This window comes from Mya arenaria, chromosome 7, assembly GCF_026914265.1.
Source record: "Mya arenaria isolate MELC-2E11 chromosome 7, ASM2691426v1".
Taxonomy (NCBI): Eukaryota; Metazoa; Mollusca; class Bivalvia; order Myida; family Myidae; genus Mya; species Mya arenaria.
The window spans coordinates 26,593,785-26,615,762 of record NC_069128.1 but is presented as its reverse complement, the minus strand read 5'-3'; the positions used below and the strand labels follow the sequence as shown (position 1 = coordinate 26,615,762).

At 36.8% G+C, this 21,978-nt stretch overlaps 2 protein-coding genes across 4 annotated transcripts; one reads left to right on the top strand and one right to left on the bottom strand.

Moving 5' to 3' along the window:
* The first annotated feature begins 472 nt into the window (after positions 1 to 472).
* Positions 473 to 16,728, top strand: LOC128240863 (caspase-8-like). 3 transcript variants are annotated; one of them, XM_052957819.1, is made up of 15 exons: positions 473 to 595; positions 2,285 to 2,503; positions 2,825 to 3,026; positions 3,770 to 4,005; positions 4,920 to 5,024; positions 5,368 to 5,496; positions 6,456 to 6,640; positions 6,811 to 6,940; positions 7,255 to 7,371; positions 9,896 to 10,129; positions 10,533 to 10,631; positions 11,662 to 11,893; positions 12,693 to 12,804; positions 13,448 to 13,599; positions 13,777 to 16,728. In XM_052957819.1, the coding sequence occupies exons 2-15, from the start codon at positions 2,293 to 2,295 to the stop codon at positions 13,919 to 13,921; spliced, it is 2,289 nt and encodes a 762-aa protein (XP_052813779.1). In that variant the 5' UTR covers positions 473 to 595; positions 2,285 to 2,292; the 3' UTR covers positions 13,922 to 16,728. The 3 variants fall into 3 exon arrangements, with proteins under 3 accessions (XP_052813779.1, XP_052813778.1, XP_052813780.1); XM_052957818.1 differs by having other exon boundaries at positions 553 to 681; XM_052957820.1 differs by lacking the exon at positions 473 to 595 and adding an exon at positions 711 to 820.
* Positions 16,729 to 17,522: 794 nt separating this feature from the next.
* On the bottom strand, positions 17,523 to 19,797 carry LOC128240864 (uncharacterized). The gene is made up of 2 exons (XM_052957821.1): positions 19,310 to 19,797; positions 17,523 to 18,655 (listed from the first exon to the last, which is right to left on the bottom strand). The coding sequence occupies exons 1-2, from the start codon at positions 19,504 to 19,506 to the stop codon at positions 17,959 to 17,961; spliced, it is 894 nt and encodes a 297-aa protein (XP_052813781.1). The 5' UTR covers positions 19,507 to 19,797; the 3' UTR covers positions 17,523 to 17,958.
* Between the last annotated feature and the right edge of the window lie 2,181 nt (positions 19,798 to 21,978).

Below are 21,978 nucleotides of genomic sequence, written 5' to 3'. Positions count from 1 at the left end.
AATGCCCCTTGCAAAGGCACAGATACGCGGGATACACGGTTTACAACTTTCCTTGGTTTAAATCAATACTGAGTGAACCATTTTTCCAGAAGCACAATTTTAATACCGAACGCCAGGTAACGGGGAGCTACTGTAACCAGTTGTAACATTTTTCGGGGTATTATCCGTTATTATTCGGTATGTCCGGTATAAAGAGTCACCGCTGTACAGTAGAAGTTCACAAGGCCGTTAAGTTTTGGTGTGATTTGTTAGTAAGTGTAGATTGTACCTGTATGATTTGAATGTCTTGATTTTAATACAAGAGAACAATAAACTATTATTAAACTTGTCTCCAAAAAATAGCCCATTCACACGTTGGTTAGGATTACTTTAATTTTATACTATCTTATTCCGGATAATTTGACCAAATCAGGTTCGAAAGCTAACCGTTATATCACGACTTATCTACCTTTGGACTTAACATTGTTGAGCGCTCCGTGCACGATTTAGTTGCATGTAACCAATTTCTTTATTTTCTAAAAATAGAAAAATGGAAAATCCGTTATAAAATCCAATAGTTCAACTTTTGTAAACATTACAATAGTATAAGTTTAAGGTAAATTTATTTCGATTTGTTAAAAGTAGATGATATTTTGTCAAACTACTTATTGTGCTCACATTATCTGTTTTTCATACTACACTGTAAGTGTTTTAAAATTTTGAATATACTTTCGGATTCTCATTTTGTTTCAAGACTCTACAGACTACACTCAAGTAGTCTTGATTAGTGTTGGATAAAAAATAAAAGGGTTTACCAGTTTACTCAACAATTTATGAAGACGTATGTATGTTTACTTCATCACTATAAACGCACACCCGCCGCCTACAGCGGACCGTTACATTACTTTTCCCTTCGAGAAGACTCGTCCCGAGTCTAGGTCTGGGAAACTCGTGGGTAATGCACCAGTCAATTGTAATCACGGCCCCCCAGGTCCGGGGAATAGCGGGGACTTTGACTTTCGGTCCAGCAAACCCCGGCTAAAATCCCCGTTCTGCGGGGACGAACAGATGGTTAAATCCCCGCCAAATGCCCCAGCACCCCAGGGACCCTAGGTAAGGCCCATTCCCCGCTATATTTTGCACGAAGACAAAACCACTGCATTCACCCAGCACTGCGGGGCCACCTGAAAGGTAAAAACACGGCCCATTTCCCCGGCTATCCCCGGTATACCCCCGGACCTGGGGGGGCAGTGGTTACAATTGACAGGTGCATAAGGCAACTCGGATTGGCAGTTGTCAACATCCCGCCGCTACCACCATTTGTAATGTGCGAGCCTAACAAGGCCAACAGATCCCTTCAGAGAAAAGCATGCTCATCCCTGAAGGGGTCTGCTGGTCTTTATATACAGTAAATTCTCAATCCACACAGAGCCCTGGCTTTGCTAATTTGCATATTACCAACCAAGTAACATACATACTCTGAACGCACATCCGCCGCCTACAGCGGACCGTTACAATAGTAGACTAGTCCTTTAAATGCAGGCTGTATCTAATAGCGACAACTCCTTCTGAAACACTTCTGCAGGCTTAATTCATGATTTAAATGATGACATCAGAAGGAGAATGGCAATAAGAGGATAAAATTCCAACAGCCCTTTTGGACATAAATGAGAATTCGTTTACATGTGTCAAAGTCATAAGGGAAATGACATTATCAGGCAACATGTGCAAGGGGTAAAATAAAAAGGTTATCAATTTTATGTTAAAATACAAATCGGAATTATGTGCCTTTAGTGATTTGTTTGTGTTTTATTCTGTTTTTGTTGTTCAATTTTAAAAGTGATAATTAAAATATTTAGGTCATAGAAGTGGCCGGTATAAGATTTTAAGTACTCTGAAAAAAAAAGCAATAATTGGCTACTTTTACAGTATACATGTTTTATTTTGATTTTCAGATGATTTTTTTTTACATGTCGTAATGAAAACATTTATGAATTTCCAAGGTCTTTTCATCATCCTAATTTTTTTATAAAATCACTTCAAATATATGAAAAAAATTGAAGAACATCAAAAAATGGCCAGATTAGGTTGGGTAGACCTTTTTCGTTTATGGTACTGTACATAACAATATAAGAATTCCGACTACTGCTTTGAAAATCAGAATTTTTAATACTGTCTAAGAGATTCTCTTTTACTGGCCATGAATAGGAAAGTGGATGTTTGCCATATCAATATGAAAAGAAAGTTACACACAATTATAATATATAATAGGTTATACACAGTGACAAAGTTATTTGTATTTCAGGCATAGGAATGACCACTCAGCTGACACATGTACCGGGAAAGGGCGAGGAGTTCCGCTTTTCCGCAGACATTCAGGCCGACTCCCTTGGACGTAACGATGACGGTTCAATCCCGAGCCTCAGTGATGCCGACCTTCACCAGCGTCTGGTTGCTGTTGATGATGAGATTGGGACGGGAGACCTGGAAGGTCTTAAGTTTCTTTGCCGAGATCACTTGTCAGGTATGCTGTTACTTATCCATTCATAAGTTGATAAATAATTTATTATATGGCTCCTAGAAAGTATAAATTTCGAAAAAATTGGGTATTTAGTGACGTTCTTGTTGCAGGGTAATACAAAAAGTGGCAAATATTATAAAATATTCTTAATATCCATTTAAGTTGCTACAGTACATGTTTGTTACTTTCAGATCATTATGGTCACTGATATTTGTGAAGTTTTTCTCCACAAAAAATGCAAAACTGTTAATTCATATTTATGCCACTTTATTGTGGAAATTTCCCAAAGCTTAATTGCTACTACACATATACATGTATTTACAGCATCAAAGCTGGACAAGGCAAGTAGTGCCCTGGAGATTTTCGAGAACATGAAGAAAGCGCTGCTGATTGATGTAAACAATGTGGACTTCCTGCTCGAGTGTCTTGGGCGGATACACAGATTTGATCTGGTACAAAAACTGGGCTTCCAGGTGGATGCAGTGCGCGAATTTCTACCCTCCCTCAATAAGATCTTCCCATTCAGGTAATTTTTGAACCTAAGGCTTAGGGTCAGTGAAAATATCTCATTTAGACACATGTCACAAATTGTACTAACTCTGAGAAAAATTGCTAATATATCTGAAGATATATACTGAAGGTAAAACTGCTTATCTTCATGAAGTTTTAGAGGAGATTACCCACGGAGCATTTTAATGCCCACTAAAAAAATGGGGGGCATATAGATGTGCCTGCATCTGGGGTTTTGTTTCCCACAGCACTTCATAAAACCAGAGTTATGGCCCCTTGAACTAGCTAAAAACTTTCTGGACTTACCTAAATGAAATTGCACATAAATTAATTAATCTAAAAATAATTGTTTTTTAGTCCATATTTCAATGTCAGCACTTTCAATCATTAAATCTGGTGGTAATAAAAGCTTAATTCTCAGAAAGTTTGGTTTTAGATTTATTTATTATTCTCACATTTTACAAAATAAAACATCAGTGCATTAAGTCAAAAAGTCTGGTGACAGTGGCGTTGTCAATACATTCATTTCTGCTCTCTATTTCTTGCATGTGTTAATAAATTATTACCAAACTTTGTCATAATGTTAATTTATTTTCCAGAAAATAATTAATGCATGAGTTTATCCTTCTTGTTTTCATAAATTGTTCAAAAGGTATGAGTCCAAAAGCAATTGTGTGAGCCAGGGACTGCCAGATGTAAGTGAGAATGCTGGATCACTAAAAGACTTCATTGTCTGATTGTTGCTTAATCTGATTTCAGAGTCCTGCTGATGGAGATAGCTGACGACATTGAAGACCAGGATGTGGAAAAGATCCGTTTCCTTTTGCGCGGACGTGTAAAGAAGAAGTTATTGACATCATCGCCATCACTGCTCGAGATGTTTGTGCTATTAGAACAGGAGGGGTTGTTATCAGCTAATCGTCTCGACCTTCTCACCTGGGTACTGCAGAATATTGGACGTCCAGAACTTTTGGAGAATGTTAGACGGTTTGCAGGTACACATGCACTCTAATAAAAAGTAAATTCCATGTACAGTTGAACCCTGTTGGCTCAAACTTTCTTGGCTCGTTTTCCTCGTTGGCTTGAACTGGATCTAAAGGACCGATTTCTTAAAACGGAATGTAAGAATTGCCACTTGGCTTGAACTTCCTGAGGCTCAAGGTATTTTCTCCAGTCCTTTGGAGTTTGAGCCATGATGTTCGACTGTAATATAATAGTATGTCACATCAGTGAAGCCCAGTCCTCTTAGCCAACTTATGATATGATGTTTATGTGCATCAAGTTTTAGCTCATCTGAGCACAAAATGCTCAGCGTGAGCTATTGTGATTGTCCATCGTCCGTCGTCCGTCCGCCTTCAGAAGCCTTTGTCCAATCATCACTAATTTTAGTCAGAATGTTTATGGGCATAATATGTTGGACGAGTTTGATCACTTTAGTCACTCAAGAGTTATCACCCTTTAATCATAGAAATTACCTACAATTGGTCTTATCTGATCAATAGCTTTAAAAGGTTATGTCCAATCATCACCAAATTTGGTCGAAATGTAAATGGGCATAAAATCTTAAATTATTTAAATGTCTAGAGCACCATTAAGGTTTAACTTAGGTTAGTGATGGAGGGCCATCTTTGACCTCTTGTTTCAATAATTGTTGGTTTCAGTGTACAAACATATATCTTAAATAATAGCAAACCGTACTAATACTAGTACTTATTGGTACACCACTATTTTCTACTGACATAAAGGACAATATCTTTAGTGCTAGAGGGTCTCAAAACTAACACTTAAAGATTATGTGTTTAACAACAAATATGGTCCTTGTTCCTAAAATAATTTAAAAAGACAGGTGTTATTTGGTTTGTTTGTGCATACAGTATGCATATTATACTCTTATAATCCTCCCCTCTAGGAGGCGCTCCACGATCCAGTGAACCCTCTGTTCTTGCACAGGTGCCCTCAGATAGGGCGGACATACCTCCGGCACATGAATTCCAGAACCGGATTAACCCACCAGGTATCCTGCAATTTCAAGCAGTACATCTATTATTTTTATCAAACTTGATTGTTAATATTTGAGCATCTTTAGCATCGTGTTAGGTCTTCGGTTCTTTTTCTTCTTTTCAGAAGAAAATACTATAGTCAAACTGCTGGAGTATGCTTTTTTTTATTCATGTGCAATAAAATTTATGAAATAAATAAAATGCCTTTATGTACTAATTGTATATGTACAGAGTTTTTTTGTATTAACGATTTTTTTTTATCTTGCATTACTAAATTGTTATGGAAAAGATATTGATTAAACTTTAATTTTGTTTCAAAGTAAGTTCGACTGAACTTGATAACTGCTTTTTATTCAGAGATGACCATGCATCGTGTGACTCCTCTACAACGAGATGATCCCCATGGTAACCTGGAACGTAGCCCGAGTGCGGGAACTGTGACGTTGTCAAGCACAGAAGAAGGAGAGGAATCTCCCAATGACAGAGGTCTTTTACTGATTCAAAAAATAAGAATGTCCATTTATGAGATTGCCGCAATGTGTGTTATTAAGAGTAATTGTTGAATGATTGTCAAAGCCTTTGCGTCATCTTACATTTAGGTTACATAACACCACATTAACCTAAGTACAAGTTATGGCCCCTGATTGATGTAGAACTTAGGTTTAAGTTTTAGGGCACATTGTGTCTGGTTAAAGTTTAAGGGCAAGTTGGGGTTTTCACTGATTACTTCTATAAATACAAATTATGGCCCTTTATTTAAACTTGTATGTCATTGTCAGTAAGCCTCTCTCTATAAGAATGTATGTTTGATTCCCAGTATAATTAAGGTATTCTATGTACATTTTCGATGCCTGATGACCTTGTATTATTTTGGTATCACTTGGAAAGGTCTGATGTGTAGAGAAGTAATATGTCAAGTTATATATTACAAATAAGGCATTGAAAGATTGCAAGTGTGTTATTTTGATTGAAATAGTACAGAACCAAAATAGAAACTGCAGTAACTGTATCTGAAGAATTAAATCGGTCATTCATTTTACATATTAGTATTCAGCAGGCAATAATCTTTCAAACAATCGCCAGGAAACCAAATTAATCATAATTGCCGATGGCTGGATGAAATTCCCGGCCCCAATATCACGAATATACTCGAGTCAAATCTCAATCTCATCTCTCTTTTTTATCAAATAACAGCATAATATGATTCAAATTTTTTAATGTTTTACCCTTTTTTAAATCACATTCTCTCATTTATTATGTTGATAAAAAAAAATTGGTCAATATTTTATAGAAAAGACAATTGAGAGCAAAAGTTGTACTTGAGTCCAAGTTATTATTCACACAATCATTATTTTTAATAATGTCATACTGTAATGTGGAAAAATGAGTGATATTGGGGTCAGGCATATTTTTACATCGGTTACCCGCATTTTGTTTACCTACAGATATCCCCAAGGAACTGCTGCAACAGATAGCGAGGGACGTGAGTGGGCAGTTTGATAACCTAGCAATAGAGCTTGGTCTGTCAAACAGGGACATTCTGGAGTATAAAGATCGATACAAGGACCTCAGGAATAGCACACAGCATCTCCTGACAGACTGGCAAAATAAGCAACAGGACAGGGGCAGTGTAAGTCTCGATGAGAGTGGATAAGATTAAGAGAGGATGGGGGGAATATTCCAGGATCTACACATAAACATGAGCAAAATAAAATGCATTTAGGTTTTTGCTATTTTTCTCAAACTGACAATTTGTCTGATTGAGATGTTTTAATCAAACAAATATGTGTGTGTCTGCAGATTGTAGCAAAGCTGCGGTATGTTCTACAGAAATTGGGCTACAAGCAGGCGGCCACTGCTCTTGACCGCTGGCTCAATACTCTCAATTACAGTCGGCAATTACAGAACGAAGAAAATCACTGTGCTAGCGGTAAGTCTTTTATAAAGTAAAAGAAGATCTCATTTAAGTCTGAATTATCATGCTTGTATACGAAGTAAAATCTTAAGTCAGGCATATAAGTAAACAACAGTCCAAATGATGTTTCTGCATCAACTCCTTTTATCAACATATTATCAACTTTATATGAGTTAAATGAGCAATTTTTTTTGTGAGTTGTCCGACTACTTAGACAGTAAGGCAAACAGGTTTTTATCTGGCTTTGTTGCCGGGCTTTTCTGAGAACATTAAAAATATTTTTCTGTGCTTTGGATGATCATAAAACTAAGTTGAACTTTCATAAACAGTGCGTGAGTCCAAGCCAGTTCCTGAGGTAAACCTCAGCACTCTCACCCTCCAGGAGCGTGCGCAGGTTACAGGTGCCTTACATCAGCAGCAGGCCACCTCACAAACACAGACCACAGGTAAGGTATTAACTGTGATAAGCTACAACATAACCAAATGGGTAATTTTATTTCCATACATATTTGTATTATTCCAAGCGTCCAATATCATTTGAATTGGGTGTGGGAACTCTGTAATAAACATGATTTCTCGATGAGTAAACACACATGACAATCATGTAATGCAATATTCATTTTCATTGGATGACGGAGATACCCGAGGCCGTCGTTCTTTTTCGTAAACTTCTATATGCAATTAAAGCTGTGTATTGGAAAAATTTATAAGCGGAAGTGTCAGTGACAAGGGATAAGTGGCCGCTAAGTGATTATATATATGGCTTCATGGGGACAAAAATTAGTGGCCATGGCCGCGTTAGACAGTTGGCCGCTTAATGCACGTACATTATATAGTAAAAACGTATGGGGGAAATTTGGAGTGGCCCGTTAAGGCAGGTGGCCATTTAAAGCAGGTGACCGCTCAACCAGGTTTTACTGTACTTTGACTGATCTGGGAACTATTTTCATTAAATGTCATTATAGATAAATGTGAATGTGAAATGCTGTTTCATTATGCATTACCCTATACACTGTCCATTCTCACAATCATATATATCATACAGTTCAGACATATTTCATATTATATAAAATGATAAATTTCAATATACAATGTATAGCAGTTACGTTTGGATACTTTAAGGTGAATATATAATGATATAAAAAGTTCTGCTGTTTCACAATGACATACACATCGCTAGTTATCAATACAGATATGAGTATATACATGTATTGACTTTGATCAAAGATCAGATAATTTATAATTTTTAGCTCTGACACCAGAGCACGAAGTGCTCAAGGTCAGCTATTGTGATCAGTCTTTGTCCGGCATCTGTCCGTCAGTCCGTCCGTCCATCTGTCAACAATTGCTTAAAAAACCTTTTCCTCCGAAACTACTAGGCCAAATTCAATGAAACTTCACAGGAAGCTTCCTTGAATGAACATCTACAAAAATGCAGCAAGGGGTCACGATTGATCAACAACAAAATGGCCAACTTCTTGTTTTGCTTTAAAAAACATCTTCTCTGAAACTACTAGTCCAAATTCAATGAAACTTAAAAGGAAGCTTACTTGGGTGATCATTTACGAAAATACAACAAGGAGTCACGATTAATTGATCAACAACAACAACAGCAACAACAACAAAATGGCTGTCTTCCTGTTTTGCTTTAAAAAACATTTCCTCTGAAACTACCGCCCCAAATTGAATGAAACTTTATAGGAATCTTCCTTGGATGACCCTCTACAGAAAAACAACAAGGGATCACGATTGATCAATAAAAACAACAACAGCAACAACAACAAAATGGCCAACTTCCTATTTTGCTTTAAAAAAACATCTCTAAAACAGCCAGTCCAAATTCAATTAAACTTTACGGAAAGCTTCCTTGGCCGACCCTCTACTAAAATAGACCAACGGTCATGATTGATCAACAACAACAACATCAACTAAATGTTAAAATCTGATAGTTATGTAAAGTACTCCTGAAGCAAGGGCAGCAAGTCTTGCTATATGGTCTCCCTTTTTGTTGGAGATTCTACTACTTTCTATTTTTAGTACCAAAGGAATAGATTTTAAATTTTATTATGTCTTCAACATAGTCACTTGAAGGTAATTTTTGTTCATTTTTGGGGTTCAAATAATTATTATACACTTTATTCTTTAGAAGAAATTTCATTTTTACTTGAAAATCAATTTGATATTCAGACTTTTTCATTGAACTCCATGTAGATTATGCTAAGTACAATCTCATCTTCTGTGCGGATTGTGAATGAGCTTTTTTGCATTTAAAGAAAAATTTGATTTAGAACATGTGAAGGAAGGTGATGTTGACATAGATGGAAGAAGTAATGATTTGAGAGGAAGGTGCTGAATTTGTTCTGATATGTTTTTATTAGAGCTTAAGGCAATTTATTGATTATGTCGGATAGTGCACTGTTTGTTGTTTGTGTATCTATACTAAAAGTTCTTTCAGTGTGCAAGCAATTTAACATAGTTTTGTCAGTCTGCATGCAATTGAACAAAGTCCTGTGTGTGTGCAGGCAATTGAACAAAGTCCTGTGTGTGTGCAGGCACCTGAAAACAGTCCTGTCAGTGTGCTGGTATCTGTACCAAGTGCTTTCAGTGTGCAGTCAATTATCAAGTCCTGCTAGTGCGCAGGCAACTGAACAAAATCCTGTCAGTGTGCAGATATGAGAATCAAATTATGTCAGTGTGCAGTCAATCGTCAAGTCCTGTCAGTGTGCAGGCAACTGAACAAAATCCTGTCAGTGTGCAGTCAATCACCAAGTCCTGTCAGTTTGCAGGAAACTGTGAAAAGTCCTGTTAGTGTGCAGGCAACTGTAACAAGTCCTGTCCTTTGAGAACAAATATCAAGCTATAGTGATTACAAAGGTTAAACTCTTTTACTCAGGTGAGCGATTTAGGGCCAATATGGCCCTCTTCTTTATTGTTTCCAACATAAAAAACCCACTATTTTGTTCCGCACAGGTACACTCCATGTTCAACAAACTCAGACTACAGGAACTCTCCAGGCACAGGTTCTACCACCTGATCACACCGGCTGGATGCCCATGCAGACCACAAACCCTGTACAGCCCCAATTGTACCAGGGACAGCCAGGTATGGGTCAGGGAGGTGTCATTCAACAGATGCCACCTGGGCCCGTACATGTGACCTCCACCCTGGAGTTTGAGTCATACTCTCTAAACAGCTTTCCCAGAGGTTAGTTTGTTGTAACCTTTATTTTTAATTGCGTTTTTGTGTATAAATTTGACTATGGTTATTATAAACCCATGTTTAATATGAATGGCGAAAAAATGTTGAAATTCCAGGGATTCACCACAACACTTTGATATGATGTGGATATGATTCATCTATATCTCAGACCTTCTAAATTTGTTACACAGAATCAGAAAATAAGGAAAAATCTTAACATTAATAAAAGTGTCATATAACATGAATATAAATATGTACTAGTGTCAAGCGTGAAACACTGACTCGTTCAACAAAATATACAGTGATTGTTATCGTTTAAACATCACAAACAAACTATCCAAATGATTGAACTTCAAATCACTAAATTATTTTATTCCTTTAATAAATGTATGACCCATGTGTTGTCTAGGCTGGTGTGTGATCATCAACAACCAAGAATTCCATGTGGAGCCTGGAAGCCGGGAAAGCACACAGATGCCTAGAAGGGGTGGTACGGACAAGGATGCAGGTACTCTTTTACACTTACAGTTAACCATTAATCAGACTCAAATAGACCAATGCAACCCCTAAAGCTTGCAAATGTGCAGATACCAACATTGATGCATGCAGGTACTCTTTCACACTTATAATGATTCATCAGACTTAAATGGAACGCAGCAAGCCCAAACGCACCTGTTGATGTACAGTAAAAGTGAGATCGTTCAAGGACGCTGGGTCCGAGCTTAAACCTCCAGTGATGTTTTGAACGACCCAAGTTTCTATTTAAGTACGCTATGAAATGTCTTACAATGATTCGAAGTGGTCATACCGATTGGTATTTTGGCACAGATTATGTATTGCGTTGTAGAAATTGCTCACATGTCAAAGGCTGTCATTTACTAAATGTGAAATTGTAAAAGAAAACAACAATAAGTAGTGAATGAATAGTCAGTGGTGACTATGGTAGAGTTTAGCCATATGTTTATTACTTATATACATTTCTCACAATTAAATTCTCTTCATGAACTTCTTAGACTTATCTCCTCAAATGCCCATATGAAGTAATAGCCATTATGCGTAAACGGCAATAATAATTTTTTCACTTATTGAATTTACTTTCATCTGTCATTGGATTTTTTTTACAACATTTAAACATTTTAACACCGGGCAATTGTTTGTTTGTTTATTTAAAGGTAAACGCTTTCGGAAAAATGTGTGAAATTATGACCTTGAGGTAATCACAAGGTTTTATGGAAGCATCTTACTTTCACCTTCAATTTTGGGCAAATATCTCAACAGGAAGCCAAAAAGAGACTTGAATTGTCAAAAACAACTTCTTTCATTATACAGTTGAACCTCATTGGCTTGATCTCCCAGTGACTGCGAAAATACCTTCAGCCTGGGAAAATTTGAGCCAAGCGGGAATAATTACAATTTGTGTTAAGAGATTTGTCCTTAACATTCAACTCAAGCCAACGAGGAATTCGAGCCAAACGAGGTTCGACTGTAGGTTCATATTGTATTTCTTGCTAACAAAATCCCTGTTTGTCTTACTACAGAAAGCCTCCAGGTGATATTTGAGGAGCTAGGCTTTATAGTGCGTCGCTACGACAACATGACGGACACACAGATGAGCCAGAAACTGATTGATGCGGCCCACAATGTGGACCACGAAAAGTTTGACGCATTTGTGTGCTGCATCTTGACCCACGGTGTGTTGAACCATCTGTATGGCTCAAATGGGAAACTCATCTCAATCAAGGATCTCACCTCCACGTTCCAGTCCAACAGGTAAACACTATACAGCGTTATCATGGGGAAGCTCACACGAAATGGATCTTCTTATAGTAAGATTTACAGTACTGTCTGAAATGGTTGAATGCACTTCATGTAACTCATCAATATTGAAAAAAAGCTATTGTTAGATTAGGATAAATAAAAAATATGCTTAGAACAATGAATCATAATAAGCATGGGTGGAAATTAGCTCAATTTTTTTTATTTTATATGGCCAGGCCTGTTGCAATATCTAAGTTATGATGTTAGAATTTGGGCTTATTGAATCAAAAGCCTAATTTGATGACTGCTTTGTGTCTAACAAATGCATTTCTCGGAGCCGTAGCTACAAAAGGTAGCCTACCAGCTTCTTAACTGAATCAAAGTTTGGTAGTCAAAAATGTGAAAATGGATACCCCAACAAGCCAGATCATCGATTGAAATATTATAATAAATTATTATAATAAAATCTTACAGAGATAATATAAAGTGAGTCAATATGGAATTCAGTAAACAAGTTAATAAATTGTATGAAATGTTATAAATAAATCACCTGTGCTGTAATTTGACACAAGTTTTGCAAAGTCAAGTAGCTGGGACTTGTAACTAAAGCCTTTGATTCATTTTTTTGCTAAGATATTACCACATCTGATAATTAGAGTTTTCCATTGACATTTTAGCAAAAAAAATAGAAAATAATGATTATTTCTGTGCAAGATTGCAGTATGCAAGTCCAGATGTTTTATTGGTTTTGTTGGAGTAAAATGTATTGCAATATTACATTGCATCCAAATCTCCTCCATATTTTATACAGGTGTCCGAGTCTGGCTGGGAAGCCTAAGCTGTTTTTCCTGCAAGCGTGCCAGGGTCGAGACAAGATGGGGGGTGGGGAGTACGAGAAGGACTCTGGAGAGGGTGACATTCAGGTTGGCGATAAGTTTAGATATACCTTTTTATTAATATTATTATTGTTAATGTTACAATGACCCTTCTTAATGAAATAGTTACTAACGTTAACTCAAAAATGAAAAAACAGTGTCTAAAGGTCTATTATATGTTTATGATTACCGGTATTTAAATTAAATTATTGATTTTGATATCAAAAGGTCATGGTCACAATGACTGATTTTCGATTATGACTCAGAATATACTTAGCCCAGGGTCCTCATGTAATTTCATGAGACATTCATCATACCTTAAGATGTAGTTATTTTTTACAATGTCATGTAGTAGAAAACACTTAAAATTGGTAACACTATAAATTGATACGCAGACTCTCTACTTAATATTCCTTGATTTCATAGTTGAAAGTGCACAATGTAAATGTAATGTTACAAATCACTGTATTGCTGTGAAATTGAAAATGTATAACAATATTCAAAACGTTATATAACTTATTACTAAAGAGATTTTTTGGCCTTCAAAGATTGCAAATTGAATTAAAGATGAAATATAAAAAAATTATATTTAAAAATACTTCTTGTCATATTCCGATACACTTGACAGCTTAGAGCAATAGAAATATGTAGGGAATGAAGTTTTGGGATGAAATAAATATAATGATTGCAGGTGGACACCTTACCCAAGGAGTTGATACCTAATGAGGCTGACTTTCTGTTGGGGTATGCCACTGTCCCTGGCTATGTGAGCTTCAGGTCACGCAACCACGGCTCCTGGTATATCCGGAAACTTGTCCAGCTCCTCAGCCAGCACTCTGACAGGTACATACTTCAGATATATTCGCAACACACCAAACAAAGCATTAGTGCATTATGCTTATGATTGGTCCTTATATAAAAGTAAATACTTAAGTACCATGTATTTGGAGGATATTCTACATTGATAGTAAAGGAGCCATACCTAAACCATGTATGTTACACATATGAGATTGATTTCAGACACGACTTGTTGAGTATCCTGACAGAAGTCAATCGACAGGTGTCAGCAGCCAATGCCAACATTGACGGCGGCCTCTTTAAGCAGGTGCCTGCACCCCTGTTCACCCTCCGGAAAAAGCTGTTTCTGCGCCGCCCAGCCACCTGAAGGTCACCACAGAAATCCTTCAGCATCTGTGATAACTAATGATATATTGTTGGGGCATAAAGGCGTGGTTCTGGAACAGCTTGGCCCAAAAACTGCTTTGTTTAAATTGTGTCAAGTATTAAAAGCAAAATGCAAATATTCAGTTTTGACTTACTGAGAAAGATTCACTATATTGTATTATAAAAATGGATTGGTTTGTTTTAATTTAATTAAAAAAAAGTGATATTGTACAATTATTGGTATAACTGGGTACTTTAACAATTTTAAGCTTGTCAACAATAACAGGTGACATATTAAAAATGTTTTATAATCATGTTGTGTTTATTCTGCTTGTCTTTAGCATGACTTTTCAAAGAATATGAAAGCTATGCTACCTGCCCGGGTGTCGGCACCTGCGTCACACCTTGGTTAAGGGTTTGCATGTTAGCACATTTAAGTCAATATTTCAGCAAATACTTCATGTTTTGCATTGAAACTTTAAACATGTGTTCCAGATCATCCAATCTACTTAATCAGTAAAGTTAGATAACTCTATAATGTAAATCTCATATAATGAATAATGATGGCCCATTTTAGAAATTCTGGTTACTAAGCACAGCTAAGTCAATATCGCAGCAAATATATTATGTTTTGCAATGAGACTTCACTGGTCAGATTGATTGCCTTGATGATATCTTCAACAAGGTCGAACAGGAGTTTAAAAACTAGGTTACTACAAATGTAGGTCAAATCTAAGAAAAACCTAAAGGCCGGTTTTAGACCAATTGTTCTAAAATTTGTCAGAATGATGGTCTTGATGACATCTCAGGCAAATTTGTGCTTCGGTTGGGCCTTAAAACTAGGTCATTAGGTCAAATCTTAGAATCAATTGCGCCATGTCTTATTTTCTAACCTTCAATGCCTCCCCCCCCCCCCCCCTCCACAAAGCAAATTAGAATATTATGTAAAGTTAAAAAAATAATTAAAATTTGAAAATATATGATACCATTGAAAAAGATTATCATTGAATTGCTTTATCAAGATTCAGGCTGAGTGCCCATTCCTTAGAGATTGAAACTGGAAGACATAATAACATTATTAGAAAAGATAGAAAATGTAAACTATGTAATATCAATATGGTTGACTCAGAATATCACTTTTTCAGTCATCAAAATTAGACTTGTGGATGAACAAGCCCGAATTCTTATACTATTGCTTGGCATCAAATTTTTTAACAAGCCCTGCTATATAAAATATCAGAATTTGAGCAAGCCCGTAAGACATTTTACCAGTGCAGGGCTTGCGGGCTTTTGCTAATCTCGACCACTGCTTTTTATGTAGATGTCCTTTAGAAAGGCCCGAGAAATAAAAATAACATAAACAGATTGTTTAATACTTTTGACAATTTTGTATCTACCTTATCTAATAATAATAAATATAGGGACTGTCTGAGTGAGGGTCTTGGTGAAATTTGTATTTATTGTCATGTCCAAACGAAACTCATGTATGTACTTGTTGCCGCTGTCTTTTGATTTGAAATATTACATACAGTTGCATTTTGATTGTATTAACATTAGCGTGTTTGTAATCGTGTGTAGTAGGTAGTTATCAAATACTTATCTATTTGTATGTTGATGTTTTTTATCGTTTTTTTCTTTTCTTTTTTGTTGCCATCTTTGTGAAATTTTATGTTAATTTGGGCCAAAAACATGTATTTGCTGATATTGCCAATAAACTGAAACTAACTTTTACTAGGATAACAAAAGATCAGATCGCAGATTTTTATATTTAGGTTAAAAAAATTGAAGTTTTATGCATTTTCTTTAACCGTAGTAACGCTTTTAGACATAAAACATTAATTTTCGAACGGAAATATAAAAATCTTCGATCTGATCTTTTGTCAGCAGTCTCATATCACTAGTTTGCTGATATTTACGCAAAATTGGCTTATTCCAAGACAAAAAATAAAAAAACTTGTCAAAACGGTAAATCTGTGATAGTGCAGCTTTAAGTGTGCGCCATATTATGAGGGTGGAAGCATAAAAGTTGTATATGCCATTAGATAAAGAAACAGATAGATCCTTTATGTGCTTTCCACGTTCAATAAACCCTTGCTCCTATGTTTCAAATATGTTTTCGATAATGTATTGGTTGAATGCTTACAGTAGAATTACAGCACTTATTAATCTTCGCAATTATAACGTGAAAGCCGACATACAACTAAATGTTTAATTGGTATAACTTTATATCTCCCGTGTCAACTATAGCTGTGGATTCACATGTTAACCTACGGTTAACGTTGGTTTATCATTGTTTTTAGTGACAAATTATTCATTACGGTTTTATTGATGTACATATTGTTCACATGCCGACTCTCGTCTGTGTTTGATTGTTATAGGGTTTCCATTGTTATGCCGGTTGTCATTTTTGTTTTCTCTTTTCTCACAGCTTTATACAAGCCCAAAATAGTGTGCGTTGCTGTTGTGAATGTGAACATTAAAGTCAGTTCAAGATATTTCAATGAAGCATGCTACAATATGCACATGTTTATCACGGCCCATAACTTTGACTTAAACAATTGTTTAGTTATCTTGTTTTCGACTGAGAAATTCTGACAGGCGTTATCTCTGCGTATTTCTTGTTTTAACTTCTAACTCTCTTAAGAGGTGCAATATAGGCTGATATATATAATTATGGCCACGTGGCTAAAATTGTACAGTTAAAGCGCTAAAATATCGCTTGTAGTATTTTATCTGTTCAGAAATCATTTTTGTTTTGATCAAATGAGTTAAATAATTAAGCATTCAAATAGAAATTATTGTTTCTTGCATCAACCTACATGTATACTGTGCCCCTTAACAGTTTAGGAATGTCATTTATTAAGGTGTTAATGCAATGCCACCGTCTAGATTCGCAAGAATTATAAAACAATATGGTATATTTCTCTCATTATAGTTGCACATTTATAAATATTAACTTTTATTTTACGATGCCCCGAACGATTCATTTGCCGTTGGTGTCGGTGTGAATATCAATTTTGCAACGTCTTGGGGCTTTATAGGTGATAAAGATGTATACACACGTAGGTGTGCGGTACTAAAGCTATATACACACGTTGGTGTACGTTACTAAAGATGTATACACACGTAGGTGTGCGGCACTAAAACTGTATACACACGTAGGTGTGCGGTACTAAAGCTGCATACACACGTAGGTGTGCGGTACTAAAGCTACATACACACGTAGGTGTACGGTACTAAAGCTGCATACACACGTAGGTGTACGGTAGTAAATTTGTATACACACGTAGGTGTACGGTACTAAAGCTGTATACACACGTAGGTGTACGGTACTAAAGCTGTATACACACGTAGGTGTACGGCAAATAAAGATGTTTACTCACGTAGATGTACGGTTAATAAAGATGTATACACACGTAGGTGTAAGTAAAGTTGTATATACACGTACGTGAACTGTTATTAAAGTTGTTTACACACGAACATGTAGGTGTACGGTTAATAAAGATGTATAAACACGTAGGTGTACGGTACTAAAATTGAATACACACGCACGTGAACGCTTTTTTAAGTTGTATGCACACGAACATGTACAAGTTCGGTTTTTAAAGTTGTATATACACACATGTTTACAGTCAATAAAGATGTATAAATGATTTAAGGCGTTTTCAAACATAGAAAAAATAGCAATGAATCGGAAATACAATCACTAAAAAACTGATTAACGGATAAACTGAAATATTATAATTTACAACATTTTAGTTTGACATATTACGCCAAATGAGCATTTGATTGCTTCATCAAGATGATCAATGTTGTTTTTTTCGTTTTTTTCCGAGTTTTCAGGGTTAATTTGCGGGCAATAAACCTGTCCGATTCCGATGACCAAGATTCCATTTCAAACCGATGGTATCTAGATCCCCGGCCGCAGCTAAAATGTAAAAACAGATATATACATGTATTTATTTCGCTTCAGTACGCGTCCATTATGAAATTATTTGCATATTCTCCTGTTTTATATCGTGTGTTGTAACTCACAGCCTAAAGCCTAAAATCGTTGTCGTAGTACACATTTTCTAACACCGGAAGCTGATGACTGCTTCCCACTGTATCGACAGAGAAAGACCGCATGCGGTGTGCACCCGTGACGCCATAAGACATTCTGGGACCAGGAGGCGTGGCCCCACGTTCTTCGTAATACGAGTTACAAAGATCATCATAGGACTGTGACTCAATTCTAGGCGAAAATAATTTATTTTCATGATGAACTTCGGCACGGTTTACGCGACTATCACTTGTTTTTTGTTTTAAAAAGGTCCTGGACTTCTTCGATTGGACGTCGGAAATTAAATCTACCCTTGAAGATGCGACATATTGTTTTTCATTGCTGTCTATAGATGTTTCTTGTTCAGTTGTATCTTCGCTGTCGATGCTTGGATTGGGTGTATCACGTGCGTGGAAGCTAACGTCATTGGGTGGGTCTTCTGTCTGCAAGTACGCGTGACACCGCGTGCAGTGCGTTTTGTTACTACTTTTATTGTATTGGTCGGCTTCACTTCCGGTAATCGACGGAACTCTTGACCCGGACTGCATAATGGGTCCGGGTCTTGGATGGGTAAACGGAGTTTCCGGTCTCTCAGTGTCAATATGGAAACTTCCGCTTCTTGTCTTCACGACTACCTGAAGTTCCTTTGCCTGCGCATCTAGAGGCAAGGCAGGACGAAACGCCGGGTGACATCTGAAATAGCAATACACCCACACATTAGCTAAACAATGTTAATGTTTGTCTTACTATTACGTGTAACGTTTAGGTAGGTATGCACCGACGAGACTTAAACTTGGTTCTCCTTATAACAGCAGGATTCTAAGGTTCATCGAGAGCGACTAGCAAAACAGAATATATGTAATAACAATACAAACATATAAACATGTTAAAACAAACTAATGAGTGGAATGATTAATGGTCATTATAAGACGGTACCAGGCGTGTAGCTGCCTATACGCGAGCACGCGGCTGAACCCACATGATTCTGACAAAAAAAGTCAGCCAAAGTTGCAGTATGCGTACTTAACTACTTAATCTTAAAAATTTCCATTTTCCAATACCAGATTGCACCATGGTGTTCGTAGTGTTCTGAGTGGGCATTCCCCCCTACCCCGCCCCCCTTACCAAAATTATGAATTCACAGGGGTAGCTACTCCCCTGGGTTCATGTTGACTAATTGGGACAATGAGACGTACAAAAATTACGTTTTATGTTAACAGAGACGTACGAAATAATATGTTTTAATTTAACAGAAATTTAAGGAGTATATGTAAATATATATATATATATATATGTATATTAAAGTCTTTAAATGTAAAAACTACTGTCGCCCCAGCCCTCACTTACCTGGTTCTGTATCCGGCATTGCGCCTGGCTGCCAGATCTGGTCTGAGCGCCTCCCAGTACTTTCGATACTCCAGTTCCCGCCGTCGCCTCTGCACCGCGCGCCAGTGGTACAGTAGGAATGACGACACGAGGAATGTGACGAGCGCCACCCCCGTCACGAGCGTGTACAGGAACCCGGACAGGGTGTCGTCCAACATGCCTAGTCCGGTCTAACTGAGACTTCTGATCGACTTAAATTCCCACCTATGACCGAATGATCTTTCAACCCTCGATCAATGACCCGGCACCTCTACTTAGCACGAATGCCAAGCACCGTCTCCACAACGTAACGATTCTAAGGCCGGGCAGACAACTGTAAAACGTTCACTGACTATGTTGCTCTCTAAATTCGAGTGCAAAAGGCCAACACATTCAAGCATGAGTAAAAACGTAGTCCAGTGATATGTTCCGCTTGCAAAAGTGTATCAGTAAACGTTGTACACCAACGAATCCGTCTATAAAGCTGCTGTTAGTAATATTTAACAGACGTGCATTCATAGATCCAGAATAGTTTGTTATAATAGAAAAACCGAAAGGAAAATGTTATTTGTTGTGCACTGTTTTGTTCTTTTTTGGCTAGTTAATAGAAAATGAAATATTGATACCTCAGGAAAAGCGATCAATAGAACAGATAATACTTGATATCTCAAATAACCGCACGTCTTTACAAGTCCAATGAAAACAAATGTTTCCAAGCGCACTGATCGTAAAATAACAGTAAACATTTGTACATTAAAATACTGTACACGTTTAAAATCTCATGATCAAATATTTATTCTAGCTTATCTCATGTGACACGGAAACTGTTTTCCAGAGAGAACAGAAGAATAATTGCCTATACCCAGCGTCGTATCATTGTATCTAACGAGTTGCTGTCAATAACTCCTGAAAACATTGCAGAATTTCTCAGAAATCAATGAAATCAAGGCCAATGGGTTCTCATCAAAAGAGTATCTTTAAGACATTTCTCGTTAACCGTGGCCAGCTTTCAGAGTGAATTTACCTTTTCTCGATTTGTAAAACTGATGCCGGCATATATGTTAATTGACCTTGAACTGTTTAGCCGTTTATCCGTTATGCGTCCCAGTTTCTTAAGGAAAGGAAACGATACCTATATAAGCCGTAGTACGTTCCAAGGTTCCAATGAGCGTATTTTGTACCACCAAACTGGTTTCAATAATTAATACTGTAACCGTTTTGTTCGAGTGGTTGGCGCACGGGCCGATTACGACCACCCTCGGTTCGACTCAGGGTCAACACCGGGGCTTCGAGGAAGGAACAATTCACTAAGACTGCATGTTTTCTTCACCAAGTTTCATATATATTTAATGAATGATTTTGATTATATATCCAAATGGATCACCACGTAACAGCGAATGCTGATTTTTGGGTGCTCGCCCTATTTTGCCTTCAGTTTGCCGAAGGACGACGTGTGAACGCCCCTAAAAGATTTATCTGCCAAAGACAGATTTAATAACTTTATTTAGTTCTCTTTATTGAAACAACACAATCCAAGTTTTTTATATTTATTTTATAACAAAATAATCATGTTCCTTAACTTAGTTCTAAAAGTGGTGAACGCCAATGGGTCTCATTCACCGTTTTAAAACCTAGGAACTACTACCGAAGGCTAATAGCTTAAGATTTGAAATATTCAACTCGATGTATATGCAAACAAACAAACCACACAAATATGCTATGTCCAGTACAACGGTCAAGTACATTTTGAAAGGTTTAATTAATAAATTCAATATCAAGTTAAACAATGTACTTCTATATACTTAAGAAATTAAGATCATATCTTAACTTGCATGTGCATAAAAGAACAATAATTACCTTAGAAGTGATTTATTTGATGAATTAAGTTATAAAGTCTATAAGCTTGATACTACTGAGTACTGAGATTCATAAAATATGATATTAGATTTAAATGCCGTTAACTTGCTACTTTCGAGCTTTTTAATCAAGAAAATATTAAAATACACAGCAGCGGTGGATCTAGAATTCGATTTTAGAGGGGGCGTAACTTGCGCCCCTCCCTGAGAAAGGATATTAGTTTTGTGTAATTTGTTGGCAGGGGGGTTTGGGTTTGGGAGTCCTCTCCCAAGATCATTTCAACAATTTCTAGTCCGAAATGGTACATTTTGGCCGTATTTATTACTTTTCTTCTTCTATATTGAAATAAAAAGTAAACATGAGCGATTTCTGAATCCGCTAGTGCATAGAAACTACAGGAACAGCCACAGGGCAGGTTTAGGGGTTCGCGTATTAGGGAGAGCAACATCGGACTGTGTACAACAGAAAAACAACCATTCAAACTAGTGTTTAAATGAAGTCCTCCAGGTGTGTAGTAAGGATATTCGCTTAAAATGGTAACAAAAAACATATTATTTGTAGTATTTACAAGAAAGACCATTGATGCAAAGCATTACAGCGCGCCATGAATTAGATTGTAAAGTTAACAAATCCCTTGGAAATACAGATACCAAACGAATTGTAAATATACAGTGTAAACTGGTTTTCTTTTAATAATTCGTTTATCGGTTTCAATTAAACACCACGTGACAGCTTTCGTCTAATCAATGTATATGATTAGGGTTGTAAAAATATGCTAAAATACCCGGATCGCA